Below are 13,451 nucleotides of genomic sequence, written 5' to 3' on the forward strand. Positions count from 1 at the left end.
GGTTTTGAGTAGAATGGTAAGTAGACAGCCTACGGTTCAAACAGGGCTAAGCCAGAATGATTATTTTGGGTGAGATCAAGCGTTTTCAGTTTTATTTCCTTTGAGCCAAGTCAGTACTTGGACTATCTGAGATAGTCCAGGAGCAGCCTTTGTCAGTGATTTCGTTTTTAGTCATTGTTAATTTTATCTATCTGGCATAAGCATTGAAATGTGATTCAGTGAGTCAGATCCATCCATCGTGGGTTACCGTGTCTAGATTCATGGTTTAGTTTCAACTGTTTTCTTCTTAAGGTGATGATAATGAAGACAAATTTAGGCAATATTCTGCATTCTCTAAAAGCTTGTCATTCCAGTTTTACCCAAAGTACATTCTAAGTTCACAGTATGTTTCATTAGCTTCCTAGTTATTCTAAGAAATTGATCCTTGTAAAGCCTGTGTGGTAAACTTCCAATCCTATGAGACCTGACCAAATGAGTAGTAGTTGTCTGTTGAAAGTAGATAATCCTGTTACCCATCCAGTTTTTTAAAATTTTATTTTAGAACACTGTTAGATATACAGAAAAATGTAGAGTACGGAGTTCCCATATACCCCACACCCAGTTTTCCCTATTACTGATACATTAGTATGGTGCATTTCTCACATTAATGAACCAATATTGACACATTATTAATAACTAAAGTACATACTTTATTCAGATTTCCTTAGTTTTTACCTAATGTCCTTTTTTTCTGCTCTATAATCCCACCCAGGACACCACATTACATTTAGTCATCATGTCTGCTGGCTCCTCTTGACCGTGAGTTTGTCAGAGTTTTCTTGCATTTGATGATCTCGCCAATTTTGAGTAGTACTGGTCAGGTATTCTGTAGAATGCCTCTCTATTGAAGTTTGTGTGATTTTTCATCATGATTAGACTGGGAGGAAGACCACAGAGGGAAAGTGCCATTCACATCAAGGGCACATACTATCAACATGACATCACTGTTAATATTGACATTGATCACCTGGCTGAGATAGTATTTGTCAGGTTTCTCCACTGTAAAGTTACTCTTTTTTCCCCCTTTTCATGCTGTACTCTTTGGAAGGAAGTCACTATGTGCAGCCCACACTTAAGGAGTGGGGAGTTACTCTACCTCCTTGAGGGTGGAGTAGCTACATAAATTATTTAACCTATCTACTTTTTTATCTTCTCATGCATCACTCTCTGGAGCTTGAAATACTCTATACCAAATGAGGTATTTAAAGAGTAGTAACACTTTCCACTGGTGGGCAGTGATTAAAAGCTCAGCTGCTAACCAAAAGGTCGACAGTTCAAATCCACCAGCCACTTCTTGGAAACCCTATGGGGCAGTTCTTCGCTGTCCTATGAGGACACTATGAGTTGGAATCAACTCGATGTCAGTGGTTTTTTAAAACTCATTCCACTGTCATTTAAGTATATTAAAAAAATTCTAATGGAAAATAAAAGCTCTTTACAACTTTTCAATAATCACATAACTATTCATCCTCACATCATCCCTGTGAAATTTTACAGTTCCTCTTCTGTTACTTTTGATGTGCTATTTTTGCTCTTAGAAACTAACAAACAACAAATTTCCCCTTTCTGTACTAAAATTAGACCTAATGTTTAGAGTATTTCTCCGAAATTGATATTATCCTGTAGAACTCCAACCCAAACAAGCTATGAAGATGTTAACTGTGTTGCTATGATGTTAAAACAAAGCCAGTGCAAGCTATTCACTCATTTAAAAAACTGTGTGTTGACGTCCTGTACCAAGGCGTTATTTAAAATAAGCTAAAATTCATCAATTACAACATGCACTGGTAAGTGTTGCTTTCTTCTGATATGATCTGCAGATGAAAAAAACCCCATCCTTAATTCTCGGATATATTTGCATAATCTAACAATATTTTCTAACAAGGTAGCAATGGCCTTTTTGAGAATTGTCCTATATTGTCCGCTTTAACACTGGGTATCTTTATCACCTGAGCAATGTCCTTTAGACCTGGGTGTGAAGAAAAGTTCTGCTTTTGAAAAACTGTTAGTGGTCACTTCCCCTTTGTCCTCTGTGCAGTCAAATGTGTGCTTTACCTCTATAAAATAGAGAGGATGTTGGAAAAAGATGCTGTCTGGTACATCTCTGTATACTAAGATCTTTGAGTTATTTTTATTATCTTACCATTGCCTTCCCCCTCCCCACCCCAGCTCTGCTTTCTTTACTTACTTTTCTGATCCAGCATATGTATTTTTGTAAGCTGTCTCTGATCTTATTTGGAAGAAGGCAGGGTAGTAGAAAATAAACACACATAAATAGAATGAGTAGTATTCTGTACGTAGTGGTGAACAAACCAAGCAGTTCCCAGAAGGGAAAACAAAAGTGAGCCAATTGCTTCCTGAAATGAAGAGGTTGAGTTGATAAAAGCGCCAGAATCGTTTTGAAATATCTTAGAGCTTTCTGAAAACTTGGACAAAAACTTTTATCATGTAAAATGAAAAACAGTGGAAGAAAAAAACCAAAAAACAAATAATACTCAGAATGAAGTGAGTTCTCATTGATTGTGTTCATGGCTGTTATGCCCAAATCTGGACAAAGATTAAAAATTCCAGATCTTGCTTGATTAAACACAAGCCTCTTGGAACTTAAGCTTGCAAAAAAGCGACCCAGACCCCCGCCCTCCACGTGTGATAATATTACTCTCTTCCATTATCCATCTAAAATAGACATCTGAGACAGTTTACTGATGCGCCATTTCCATTCTATCGGGGTTCTCGGGTTTGACAATCAAAAGGGGGCTGGAGGCGCGGAACCTCAGCTCCGCGGTGAGCGTCCTTTAAAGCTGCCGCCAGCCAGCGCCGCTCTAACCCCGTGCACCGGCCGGTCGTCTGCTCCTGCCCGGCTCAATCTGCGCCGACGCGGCTGCCGGATCCCGGGGACTCCCCGCGCCGGGAATCTCCCGCCAGCTGCGCGCGGCGTCCCTGCGACGGCAGGAGCACGTGGAGCGGCCCGGGAGACAGAGCGGTAGCTGCAGCCCAGCCCAGCCCGGCGGCGACATGGAAGGTGAGCCTCCAGCCCGCTTCTTTTCAAAGGGGTCTTTGAAAAGCTCGACCAGTGCACCGAGCAGAGAGAGAGAGTTCCTTCTGAATCAATCTCGGTTTTGCTTCTATTTATTTCTTTTGTCAAAAGTAAATATGAGGTATTTGAGAGGGCAGAGCTTGTCGGTTCTCACACAGCTCTCATTTGCACCCCCCCATCGCCACCCTAACTTTGGAAAGTGGTAACTTCTCCACAATTTTATCTCTTAGGGGTTGTTAGACATGAGGGGGTCAACCTTAACTCTGCAGTGGAAAAGCGCTCATGGGGAGTCTCTGAAATGGCAGCAAACCTGGGGTGGAAGAACGAATTCTTTTGGATGCTCATTTTCAGGCCTCAGTGTCCATTAGAATTAGGCTAATCTGAGTTACTTGTTTTGAATGAAAGGTGACTGCTCTTTTTTTCCGAAAGGTAAATAGGGAAAGGTAAATTTTCAAGTGGTTAGCTCTTGCAGTTCCCTTGGAACTCGATCTTCTAATGATCTTTTTTTACCCGAGGGAAAAGTCGGGGTCACATTAAGAGTTTTATTTGAATTAATTTTGAAAGTCATAAAACCATCGTTGCTTCTCTTAAAATTTTCAGTACGTATTTCCTTGGGTTAACTAAAATTTCACACTGGTGGTGTAAACTCGTCAATAGTCTTTTCATCAAATGTGTCTGAAACCTTGAAAATGGCAGATGCATCTCAAGTTGGGGGAGGTGGTGATATTTAGAAAATCAGAATTTGTGTGAAAAATATTCTATTGATAAGTGAGATACTAATACCTAATCAACTAATTAATGTTAATTTTGATTAAAACATACGGATGAATATCATGAATATTTTCTTTCATCGTAATTGAAGGATCACTTATTTGCCAATGAACCTTGATCTTTGGTAGCTTTAGTTCTAGAGTATATGGATTTTAAAAAAATATGATTAGATATTCAGGGACACATAATAAATACAGTAAGGCTTTTGTTTCACGGTATAATTGAGTGCAGTATTATACTCCTAAATCCACACTTTGTACATGGGTATGCGTACAAATATTTTTACCACCTTGGCCTCTATAAACATTTTTTTTCTGTAAAATGCCAAGTGATAAGCCAGTGAACTGTACGTATTCGTTAAATAGAAGTTTTAAATGACCATTATTGATTAACGCTTCAAGCGTTTTCTCACATGAAAAACTATGCTTTTCATTTTTAAAAATAATCAGGGTGTAAGAAATAACTCTAAAAAATTTATGCTTTGAACATTTTATGAAGTAAAACGTGAAGCATTCATTGGCCAAGTAAAGAGAAAAAAAAGATTGCTGTATACTATGAAAGATATAATTTTTAAAAGGCATCTCATACTTTATTACAAATGAATTGATGAATTTGTTTTTGTGAGGCTGTGAATCAATACTCCAACATTATCTTTTCCTAATTTTAACTATATCACTTCTCAAGACTAATGTACAGGATCATGTGAATTCATGGAAATTGGAGTGTTTCTCTGTAAATGTTAACACTACCAAATTCATTTATTTAATATGAAATATTAACTAAATAACATAATTTAGGATACTAATCTAATAGCGAGCCCTGGTGCTGCAGTGGTTAAAGCATTCAGCTGCTAATCAAAAGGTCGATGGTTTGAACCCACTAGCCTGCTCTGGGGGAGAAAGATGTGGCAACCTGCTTCCATAAAGATTTACAGCCTTGGAGACCCTATGAAACAGTTCTACTCTGTCCTATAGGGTCGCTATGAGTTGGAGTCGACTCGATGGCAGTGGGTTTTTTAATCTCATAGAAACTTTTAGACAAACCTGGATGAAGACTCCCTGAAGAAGAAAGAAATGAAAATTTCTGCAGAATTTAATTCAGAATGTACTGACTTTATAAATGGAAAGAAATAGAATGTGGATTATACTGTGATCAGTTGTGAGTTTTGATGACTAAATTAGATTCATAGATCCATAGAGGTAGATGGTATATAGTATGTTTAATGCAAAAATTCCAGTTCAGCTATTCTAATGTTAGGTCCTCGAGGACAGAGTATTTTATGTAGTAAAATATCTAGTTCATTATAGCTGCACAGAATTGATTGATCTGGCTCATGTCTTTGATATTTAAAGTATTTTTTTATTGATATTTTGGTCTCAATCTAGAATAAGTAGAGATTTGGCCTGTAGTGTACCTCTCTTTGCAATGCAAGAAAATACATTTATTTTCTGCCTAATTTGTGGGTCAAGTTAATATGTTACAGTTTATTGTGAAATGTGATTATGTAGTCAGTCATTCCTTAAACATATAAAGTCATTTGTTTTCATTCATTCATCTTTTTATTCATCAACAAACATTTATTGAGACTTTTATGTGTGAAGTTGTCAGATGAAATAGGCTTTTGAAGTAGAAATCTTGTCATGTAAGAGTGAAGAGTTAATGCATATGATGCAGAAGCTATAACTTTTTTCTTTTCACACAATTTGTAACCCTAAATATTTTCTATCCAAAGACTCATGTATTGCCAAATTTTATTATTTGTGCTGCAATAATATCTCTCTTCTCTGGTATAGTTGGGAAATAAGGTGGTTGACAAATATGAATTTCATAGGTAATGGCAGGTTTCTCAGTTAATGTAAGACCTTTTTATTTGAACAGTATTGAGCAGAGATCATTCTAAGTGTATTTATTCTATAGCCCCTGCTTTATGAACAGGGAATACAAGAGGCAACATTATTTTCATGACCCTGGGTCACTATTCTGACCATCAGGTAATAAATTCTATAAGATATTCTCACAGGGGCCTTTGAACTGTGTAGAGCCCCTGTACTAAATATTCCCAGATTATTTTGCAAGCTTTGTCTCCTTCTTGTCAGCTTCTGCATCTCACTACATGGATTCTTTGGTAGCCATTTTTCATTTTTAGGTCCCTTACTGTGCTCTGGATGGCTGAGATTAACAGAGATGGAGCTTCCAGATGGTAGAGTTTACTTGCCCTCCATTATCAGTACATGGAGGATGAAATGATAAAGGAGTTCTAAGAAAAACCCCTGAAAGGCCATGGGGTCCTGGTAGAACATAATTTTAAAACATTCCTTTTGTGTTTCCTATAATCCAGCATGCTATTTCACACATCCATAAATTTGCTAAAGTTTCACTCAGTTCTTTACCTGGTTATGCCTACTTGCCTTTTAAGACTGTGCTCAGTCATCATCACCATGAAGGCTCTGCAAATGACCTTCTCCTGGTGGCCTCCCCCTTGTGCCTTCTGGCCATTGCCCCTACCCAGTCCCTTACCTCCCTCCACCTAGGCTAAAACGCTCTCCTCTCTATGTGTACTCTACCACATTGTATTGAAATTATTTATTGATTTAGTTGTTTATCTTCCCCACTAGTCTGTAAACTTTTTGAGGGCAGAGACTGTCTTATTTTTGTATCCTTAGTGCCAGGAACAGTTCCTCGTTCATAGAATGCCCTCTGAGTTTGTCGCATTCAATTAAGAAAACAGTGCTAAAAAGTCATTATCATTATGCTTCTTGTGATGCATTTTATTTAAATAATTTCTATGGGTAGGAGATTGGTGCTAGCAATTCTTTGATAGAACTCAGTAATTTTTTAAAAAGTACTTAAGTGGTGTAACTGAAAAAGAAATCTTACAGAACAAAAATGTTATTGGATTTTTTGGCTAGACTGTCAAAGTAAAATCTTATCTATTAACATCAGTTAATAGATACTAGTCCATTAAAATATGAATCAAATTATGAGCAGAAATTTGCCTTCCCAATCAGGATGATATAGATGGTGTCATAAAACTAGCATAAACTTTTTAATACATCATTATAAACTTTTCATACACATAAATGTGTATATTTATAATTATTTAGGACTGAAACATTATTGGTAGATCTTTTATCAGATATCCAATATTAATTGGCTTCTGGCTCAAACTGTATTTCTAGACCGTGTATAAGAATTAAGTGATTAATACAGAAACCTGTCTGTAGTAAGTGCTTAATAAATATTTTTGTGCTAAGGATTATTATTGTGAAAAGAAACCTAAACATCACAAGGACATACAGTGCATTCTCCTATCTCAGAAAAAAAAAAAAAAAAACCAAACCTGTTGCTGTTGAATCGATTCTGACTCATGGGGATCCCACATGTTACAGAGTAGAACTGTTCCATAGGATTTTCTTGGCTGCAGTCTTAACGGAAATAGATGGTCAGGCCTTTCTTCCACAGGACCACTGGGAGGTTCAAACTGCCGACCTTTAGGTTAATAGTTAAGTGCGAACCATTTGTGCCACCTAAACCCAAAACCAAACCCATTGCTGTCGAGTCAGTTCTGACTCATAGCAACCCTATAGGATAGAGTAGATAGGGTTTCCAAGGCTGTAAATATTTTTGAAAGTAGACTGCCACATCTTTCTCCCACAGAGCAGCTGGTGGGTTTGAACCACCAACCTTTCGGTTAACAATTGAGCACTTTAACCACCATGCCACCAGGGCTATTTTTTCTATCTAGCCTTTCGCTTTGCTGCTAAAAAAAGGTGGGCGGTTGACCCTACTAGCAGCTCCTCAGATTTCAGTCTAGGAAACCCTATGGGGAAAGTCTGCTCTGTGGACTGTGAGTTCACATCGACTTGATGGGACAGAACAATAAAATAAAAAAAAAAATTTTTTTTTTTTTTACTTGATGGGACAGAACAATAAAAATTGCCTTTATTAAATACAACTTTCCATTAACTGGTACATTTATAATAGAAATCATAAGGATGACCCTAAGGCTTTTTGAGGAGTCCCTGGGTGTTGCAAAGGGTTAAACCCTTGACTACTAGCTGAAGGGCAGGTGGTTCGAACCCACCCAGAGGCGCCTCACAATACAGGCTTATCGATCTATTTCTAGAATGTCACAGCCTTGAAAACCCTATGGGGCAGCTCTACTCTGCATACATGGGGTCATCATGAGTCAGAAATGACTTGATAGCAACTAATAACAACAAAGGCATTTTGAATCATTAAAAAAAAGATAAAATTATGAAAAAGTAATTACAGTATAATTTAATTTTTATTACTATGTAATCTATCAAAATATTTTAATCCCCAGTGATCATAAACGAGATAATTTCCTCAGCCATACTTTAAGTTTTTACAGTCCAAAGTGGTGTATAAACCAGAAAACCAAACCTGTTGCTGTCAAGTCGATTCCGACTCTTAGCAACCCTATAGGACAGTAGAACTGCCCCATAGGGTTTCCAAGGAGCGAGCGGCTGCTGGATTTGAACTGCTGACCATTTGGTTAGCAGCCAAATTCTTTAACCACTGCACCACCAGAACTCCAAAGTGATGTAGGTAAATAAAAAGATGGAGTTGATATTATATTGGATACGTGCCCAATCTAGGAGGCATTAAAAAGCTAAGTATTTAATAGTGTATATGAAGCAGAATAAAGTGTATTTATGGAGTAATACTTTTTTACTCATTGTCAATAATTAAAAGCAGCTTTGTTGTTAAGATGATTCCAGCTCATGGAGATATGTGTGTCAGAATAGAATTGTGCTCCATAGGGGTTTTGTTTTTTTCATAGAGTTTTCAGTGGCTGATTTTTTGGGGAGTAGATCACCAGGCTTTTCTTCCAAGGCACCTCTGGGTGGACTGGAACTTCTAACCTTTTGGTTAGCTGCCAAGGGCATGTAACTGTTTGCACTACTCAGGGACTCCAAAATCAGCCTACCTCCTGACTTTTTATATCAGTGAATTGGCAGCATGTCACAAATTCGTATTTATTCATGGGTGTTCTTAGAGATGAAATTTTTCTTATTGTAGCTATGGAGTCTGTGTGTTTCTTTTGAAATTTTGGCCAAGAAGAACTTCAAGACTGAACGTTTAACATCTCCAAAATACATTAAATGTACACTTAAGACCTCAGGCTATTTGTGGGTTTGTAAAGGAAGCATTTTAAAAAAAGAGAAATAGAAAACATTTCAGTAATATCAGTAATGAAACAGTACGAGAGTATAATTACCAAGGATTAGTTAACTAGATTTCTTGCGTGTCTTGATCATTAGTACACTTACTACCCTTTCTAAATGGTCAGGTTCCAAAGTGTAGGGACCTTTTTTATCATTGATGATAGTGTTCAGCCTAGTCTTCAGCACATAGTAGGACCACAGTCATATTTAGCGAGTAAATTAATGAATGAATTGCCTGTGTGTTTGATCATTTGGCTATTATGGTAAAGAGAGGAAGGAAAATAGTGACATTGAAACTGGTTGATTTTGCTGGTTGTCAAAAGTGCTGTTAAAGGTTTGGTAGAAGAAACTGGAGTGTTGGCTAAAATGAGGTTTTTGAATTATGAGTAATGGTATGGATGGATACTACTATCTTTTTTTAACCTAAAATTAACTCTGCTCTGGGCAATATAATATAGCACTTTCTAACTTATAATTAAAAAAAAATTTTTTTTGCTACATTTCTTATTTCAGTGAAGCGCTGAAGTTTCCATAATAAACCATTCTTTCACAACAAATATTTTGATTCTTAAAGTTCTTTTTCATAGCAATAGCAGTTGATTTCCAAAGTGATGTTTGTTTCAAAGACTATTAACTGTTACCAGAATATTTGTCACATCAGAACAATTTCCTGTGATAGTAGTCGTATAGACTCTATGAATGGAAAAAAATTACTCTCACCGACCTCTAAACATTCTTTATAGTTGTAGAGTTACATAATAGCTGATGTACAATATTGCTCCAGTCCAAAAACAAAGTAACTCATTTTTATAATATTTAACAACTTATCATTTGTGTCATCATCTACCTTTATCTCTGTAGTTAAGAAATCACTTCACCCCAACTTACAGTACTCATTAATAGTTGATTATATGTTTATATACAGTGTAGACAGCTTCCACAGATGTGAGTCAGAGGCTCATTTTATTTAAATTTCATTCAAATTTCACATGAATCAAAAACTGAATTGTAATGTATTGAAGATCATCGGTGTGTAAATTTATGCTATGACTTCAAAATAAAACTTTTTTTGGCCAACTCTGAAAATATTAAAAATTTTTAAATGTGACTGGAGTAACAAAACTTTTATAAGTAGTCTAATTTGAGGAGGGAGGTATACTCTACGATAGGACAAATAATGATTAAACAAGTTGACATTAAGAATTCATATACTTACAGATCAGAAAGCTACTACTCTGTACAATGATACCTAGTGATTATATGATGACCTCGAGGTATTCCATTGCCAGTCTTACAGTTCAACAACAAATAGTATGCAACACCAAAAGTGAGACAATTTTTTTTTTTAGCAACGGAACACCCTTTTATACTAAAATTTTATGTAGGACAGATACAAGTGTGGTGTTTTGGTTGAGAGAGTCAAGGATGCAAGAGCCTATGGCTTGGCCTACCTAGCTGTTGGCACTTTTCTTCTCCCTGCCACAATACCTGTGGCAGCTCTCTGGAACCCTGGAGTTCTATGAAACACATTTTGAAAACTATTGATTCAGACTGGCAGATGTTTTCTCCACTGTTAATCCTGTGTCTGGAGTCCCTGAGAGGGTCCTACAGGTAATGCACTCAACTGCTAGCCAAAAGGATGAAGGTTCAAGTCTAGTGCAGAGGTACCTTGGAAGAAAGGCCTGGTGATCCACTTCTGGGGAAAAAAAGACCCAGCCATTGAAAACCCTGTGGAGCATATTTATATCCTGACACACATTGGTCTGAATTGACTCAATGGCAATTGTTATTTTAAATACAGAAAATAATGGTAAGGGCAAGGTGGGTGAGCCTCTCTTCTTAAGAAGAGGTTTAGCTAGGGAGAAATTTGGTTATCCTCAGCACATAGATATTTAAAGGCATGACAATGAATGGAATCACCTAGAGAGAGAGAAGGGGGCTCAGGATTGTGCCTTGAGGAATACCTCATTTAGCAGTCAGTTAGAGGGGAAGGAGTCAGCGAAAGAGAGAGTGGCCAGTGAGACAGGAGGAAAACCAGCAGTGTGGTATAACGGAATTCAAAAGAGGACAGTGTTTCATGAAGGAGTGGGTGGTCAGCTGTGCTCAGTGTGGCTAAGAAATCAAGTAAGATGACGAAAGTGTGTGTTGGCTTTGGCAACATAAAATTTGTTGTTGACTTTAACAAAAGTGGTTTCTGTGGAGTGGTGGGGATAGAAATGAAATCGAAGTGGTTAAAGCGGAAGTGGGAATAGAAGTAGAAATATTGATGCTAACAATTTTTTTTTCCAGAAGTTTAGCTATGAAATGAAGCAGAAAAATAAGAGGGGCTGTTGCTGAACGGAGATGTAGATCAAGAGAGGTTTTTTATTTGTTTTTGTTTTATGTTTTCCAAAAATGAGTGACACATGTTATTTGTTGCTTAAGTTTATTGAAAAAAACAAGGACCAAAATTGAGACAGATCTTAAAATCTCAATTCTCAGAAAAATTTGATTGGGGAATTAGCTATCACCAAAAAAATCTTCTTTTGTAGTTGGTACATGACGTGTAAATCGATTTCCTCCTCTTAAGAATTTTTTAGCTAACTGGAGCCCATTCAGTGGATGATTGGTAGAGATATAATCTACAAAGACTCTAGAGAAGAATTATGAAAAACCCTTGAAATTCAAACTTTTTTCAAAAGTGGGAAGAGACTGTGAAAATTGCATTTTGAAGGTTTAGAATTTTAGATATTTTGGAATATTTTGAGTATTCAGTACATTTTTTAAAAATTAAGGAATAACAGTAACACCTGTCATGTGTATAGCTTGATTAATTTTTACCTATATTCACAGCTTCCAGATCAAGACATTGAACATTTCCATCACCCAGAAAGCTCCCTTGTACCCATTTCTAGTTAATACTTCCCTTCACCCCAAGCTAAACACTATTCTGATTTCTGTCATCATAGATTAATTTTCTTGTGCTTGAACTTTATATAAATGGAATCATACAGTGTGCGCTTTTTTGTGTCTGGCTTCTTTTGTTCAGCAATATTTTTGAGATCCATTTTATTCATGTTGATACATTTACTGGTAGTTCACACTTTATTATCATATAATAGAAACATACTGTTGTTATTGTGCCGTCTAGTTGGTTCCAACACATAGGAACCCTACGTACAACAGAAGGAAACACTGCCTCGTCCCACGCCATCCTTACAGTCATTGCCATGTTTGAACCCATTTTTGCAGCCACTGTGTCAGTCTATCTCATTGAGGGTCTTCCTCTTTTTCGCTGACCATCTGCCAAGCATGATGTTCTTCTCCAGGGACTGGTCCCTCCTGATAACATGTCCAAAGTATATGAGATGAAGTGTCACCATCCTGGCTTCTAAGGAGCATCCTGGCTATACTTCTTCCAAAGACAGATCTGTTTGTTATTCTGGCAGACTATGGTATGTTCAGCATTCTTTGCCGACACGGTAATTCAAGTGCATCAATTCTTCTTCATTCTTCCTTATACATTGTCCAGCTTTCGCATGCATCTGAGGTGATTGAAAATATCATGGCTTGGGTCAGGCACACCTTATACACGTACTACAATTTGTTTATTCTTTCTACTGTTGGTGGACATTTGTTTCCGGTGTTTGTCTATATTATGAACATTCTTGTACATGTCTTTTCGTGAACATATATACTCATTTCTCTTGCATATATATACATATATGTCTAGAGCTGGCATTTCTGGGTTATATGGTAGGTGTGTGTTTAACTTTGACACATACTGCCAAACAGATTTCCAAAGTGGTTGGACCAGTTTACCCTCCCATTAGCAATGTGTGAGAGGTCTAGTTGTTCACATCTTGTCAACACTTAGTATTGTCAGGCTTTTTAATCGTAGCCATTCTGGTGGGTGAGTAATGGCATTTTATTGTGTTTTTAATTTGCATTTTCCTGATGAGCAGTGATGTTGAGTACCTTTTCATATGTTTATTGACCATTTGGATATCCTCTTTACTGAAGTACTTATTTATGTCCACTGTTCTTTTTTTTTTTTTTAATTGGGCTGCTTTTTTTCTTATTGATCTTATAGACATTCTTTTTTTACTTTGGAAATGTGTACTTTGCTGGTTGTGTATTGCAGATATTTTCTCATAGTCTGTAACTTGGTTGTTTATTTTCTTAATCAGTTTGATTAATAACCCATTGACAAGGAGTTTTCAAGGCTGTAATCTTACGGAAGTACACTGCCACATCTTTCTTCCGCTGAGTGGCTGATTGTTCAACCTGTCACCCTTTTGGTTAGTAGCTAAGCACTTAACCACTGTGCTATCAGGGCTCCTTAATTTGATTAATAGAATTTTTAATTTTTATGAAGTCTAATGTATCAGTTTTTTTTTTTCTTTTTCTTTTTATGGTTAGTGTTCTTTGGG

General features: G+C 36.9%; 1 protein-coding gene across 4 annotated transcripts in view; it reads left to right on the forward strand.

The window, feature by feature from the left end:
• The first annotated feature begins 2,880 nt into the window (after positions 1–2,880).
• Positions 2,881–13,451, forward strand: part of IKZF3 (IKAROS family zinc finger 3) — a 90,879-nt gene continuing 80,308 nt past the window's right edge. For 2 of the 4 annotated variants that reach the window (XM_064271126.1, XM_023553658.2), the window contains exon 1: positions 2,937–3,061. In XM_064271126.1, the coding sequence (XP_064127196.1) occupies positions 3,055–3,061 (7 nt within the window). In that variant the 5' untranslated portion in view covers positions 2,937–3,054. Of the gene's footprint in view, positions 3,062–13,451 lie in introns of all 4 variants that reach the window. The other 2 variants (XM_010594402.3, XM_023553659.2) reach the window with 2 other exon arrangements.

The sequence above is a fragment of the Loxodonta africana genome, chromosome 18 (genome assembly GCF_030014295.1).
Source record: "Loxodonta africana isolate mLoxAfr1 chromosome 18, mLoxAfr1.hap2, whole genome shotgun sequence".
NCBI lineage: Eukaryota > Metazoa > Chordata > Mammalia > Proboscidea > Elephantidae > Loxodonta > Loxodonta africana.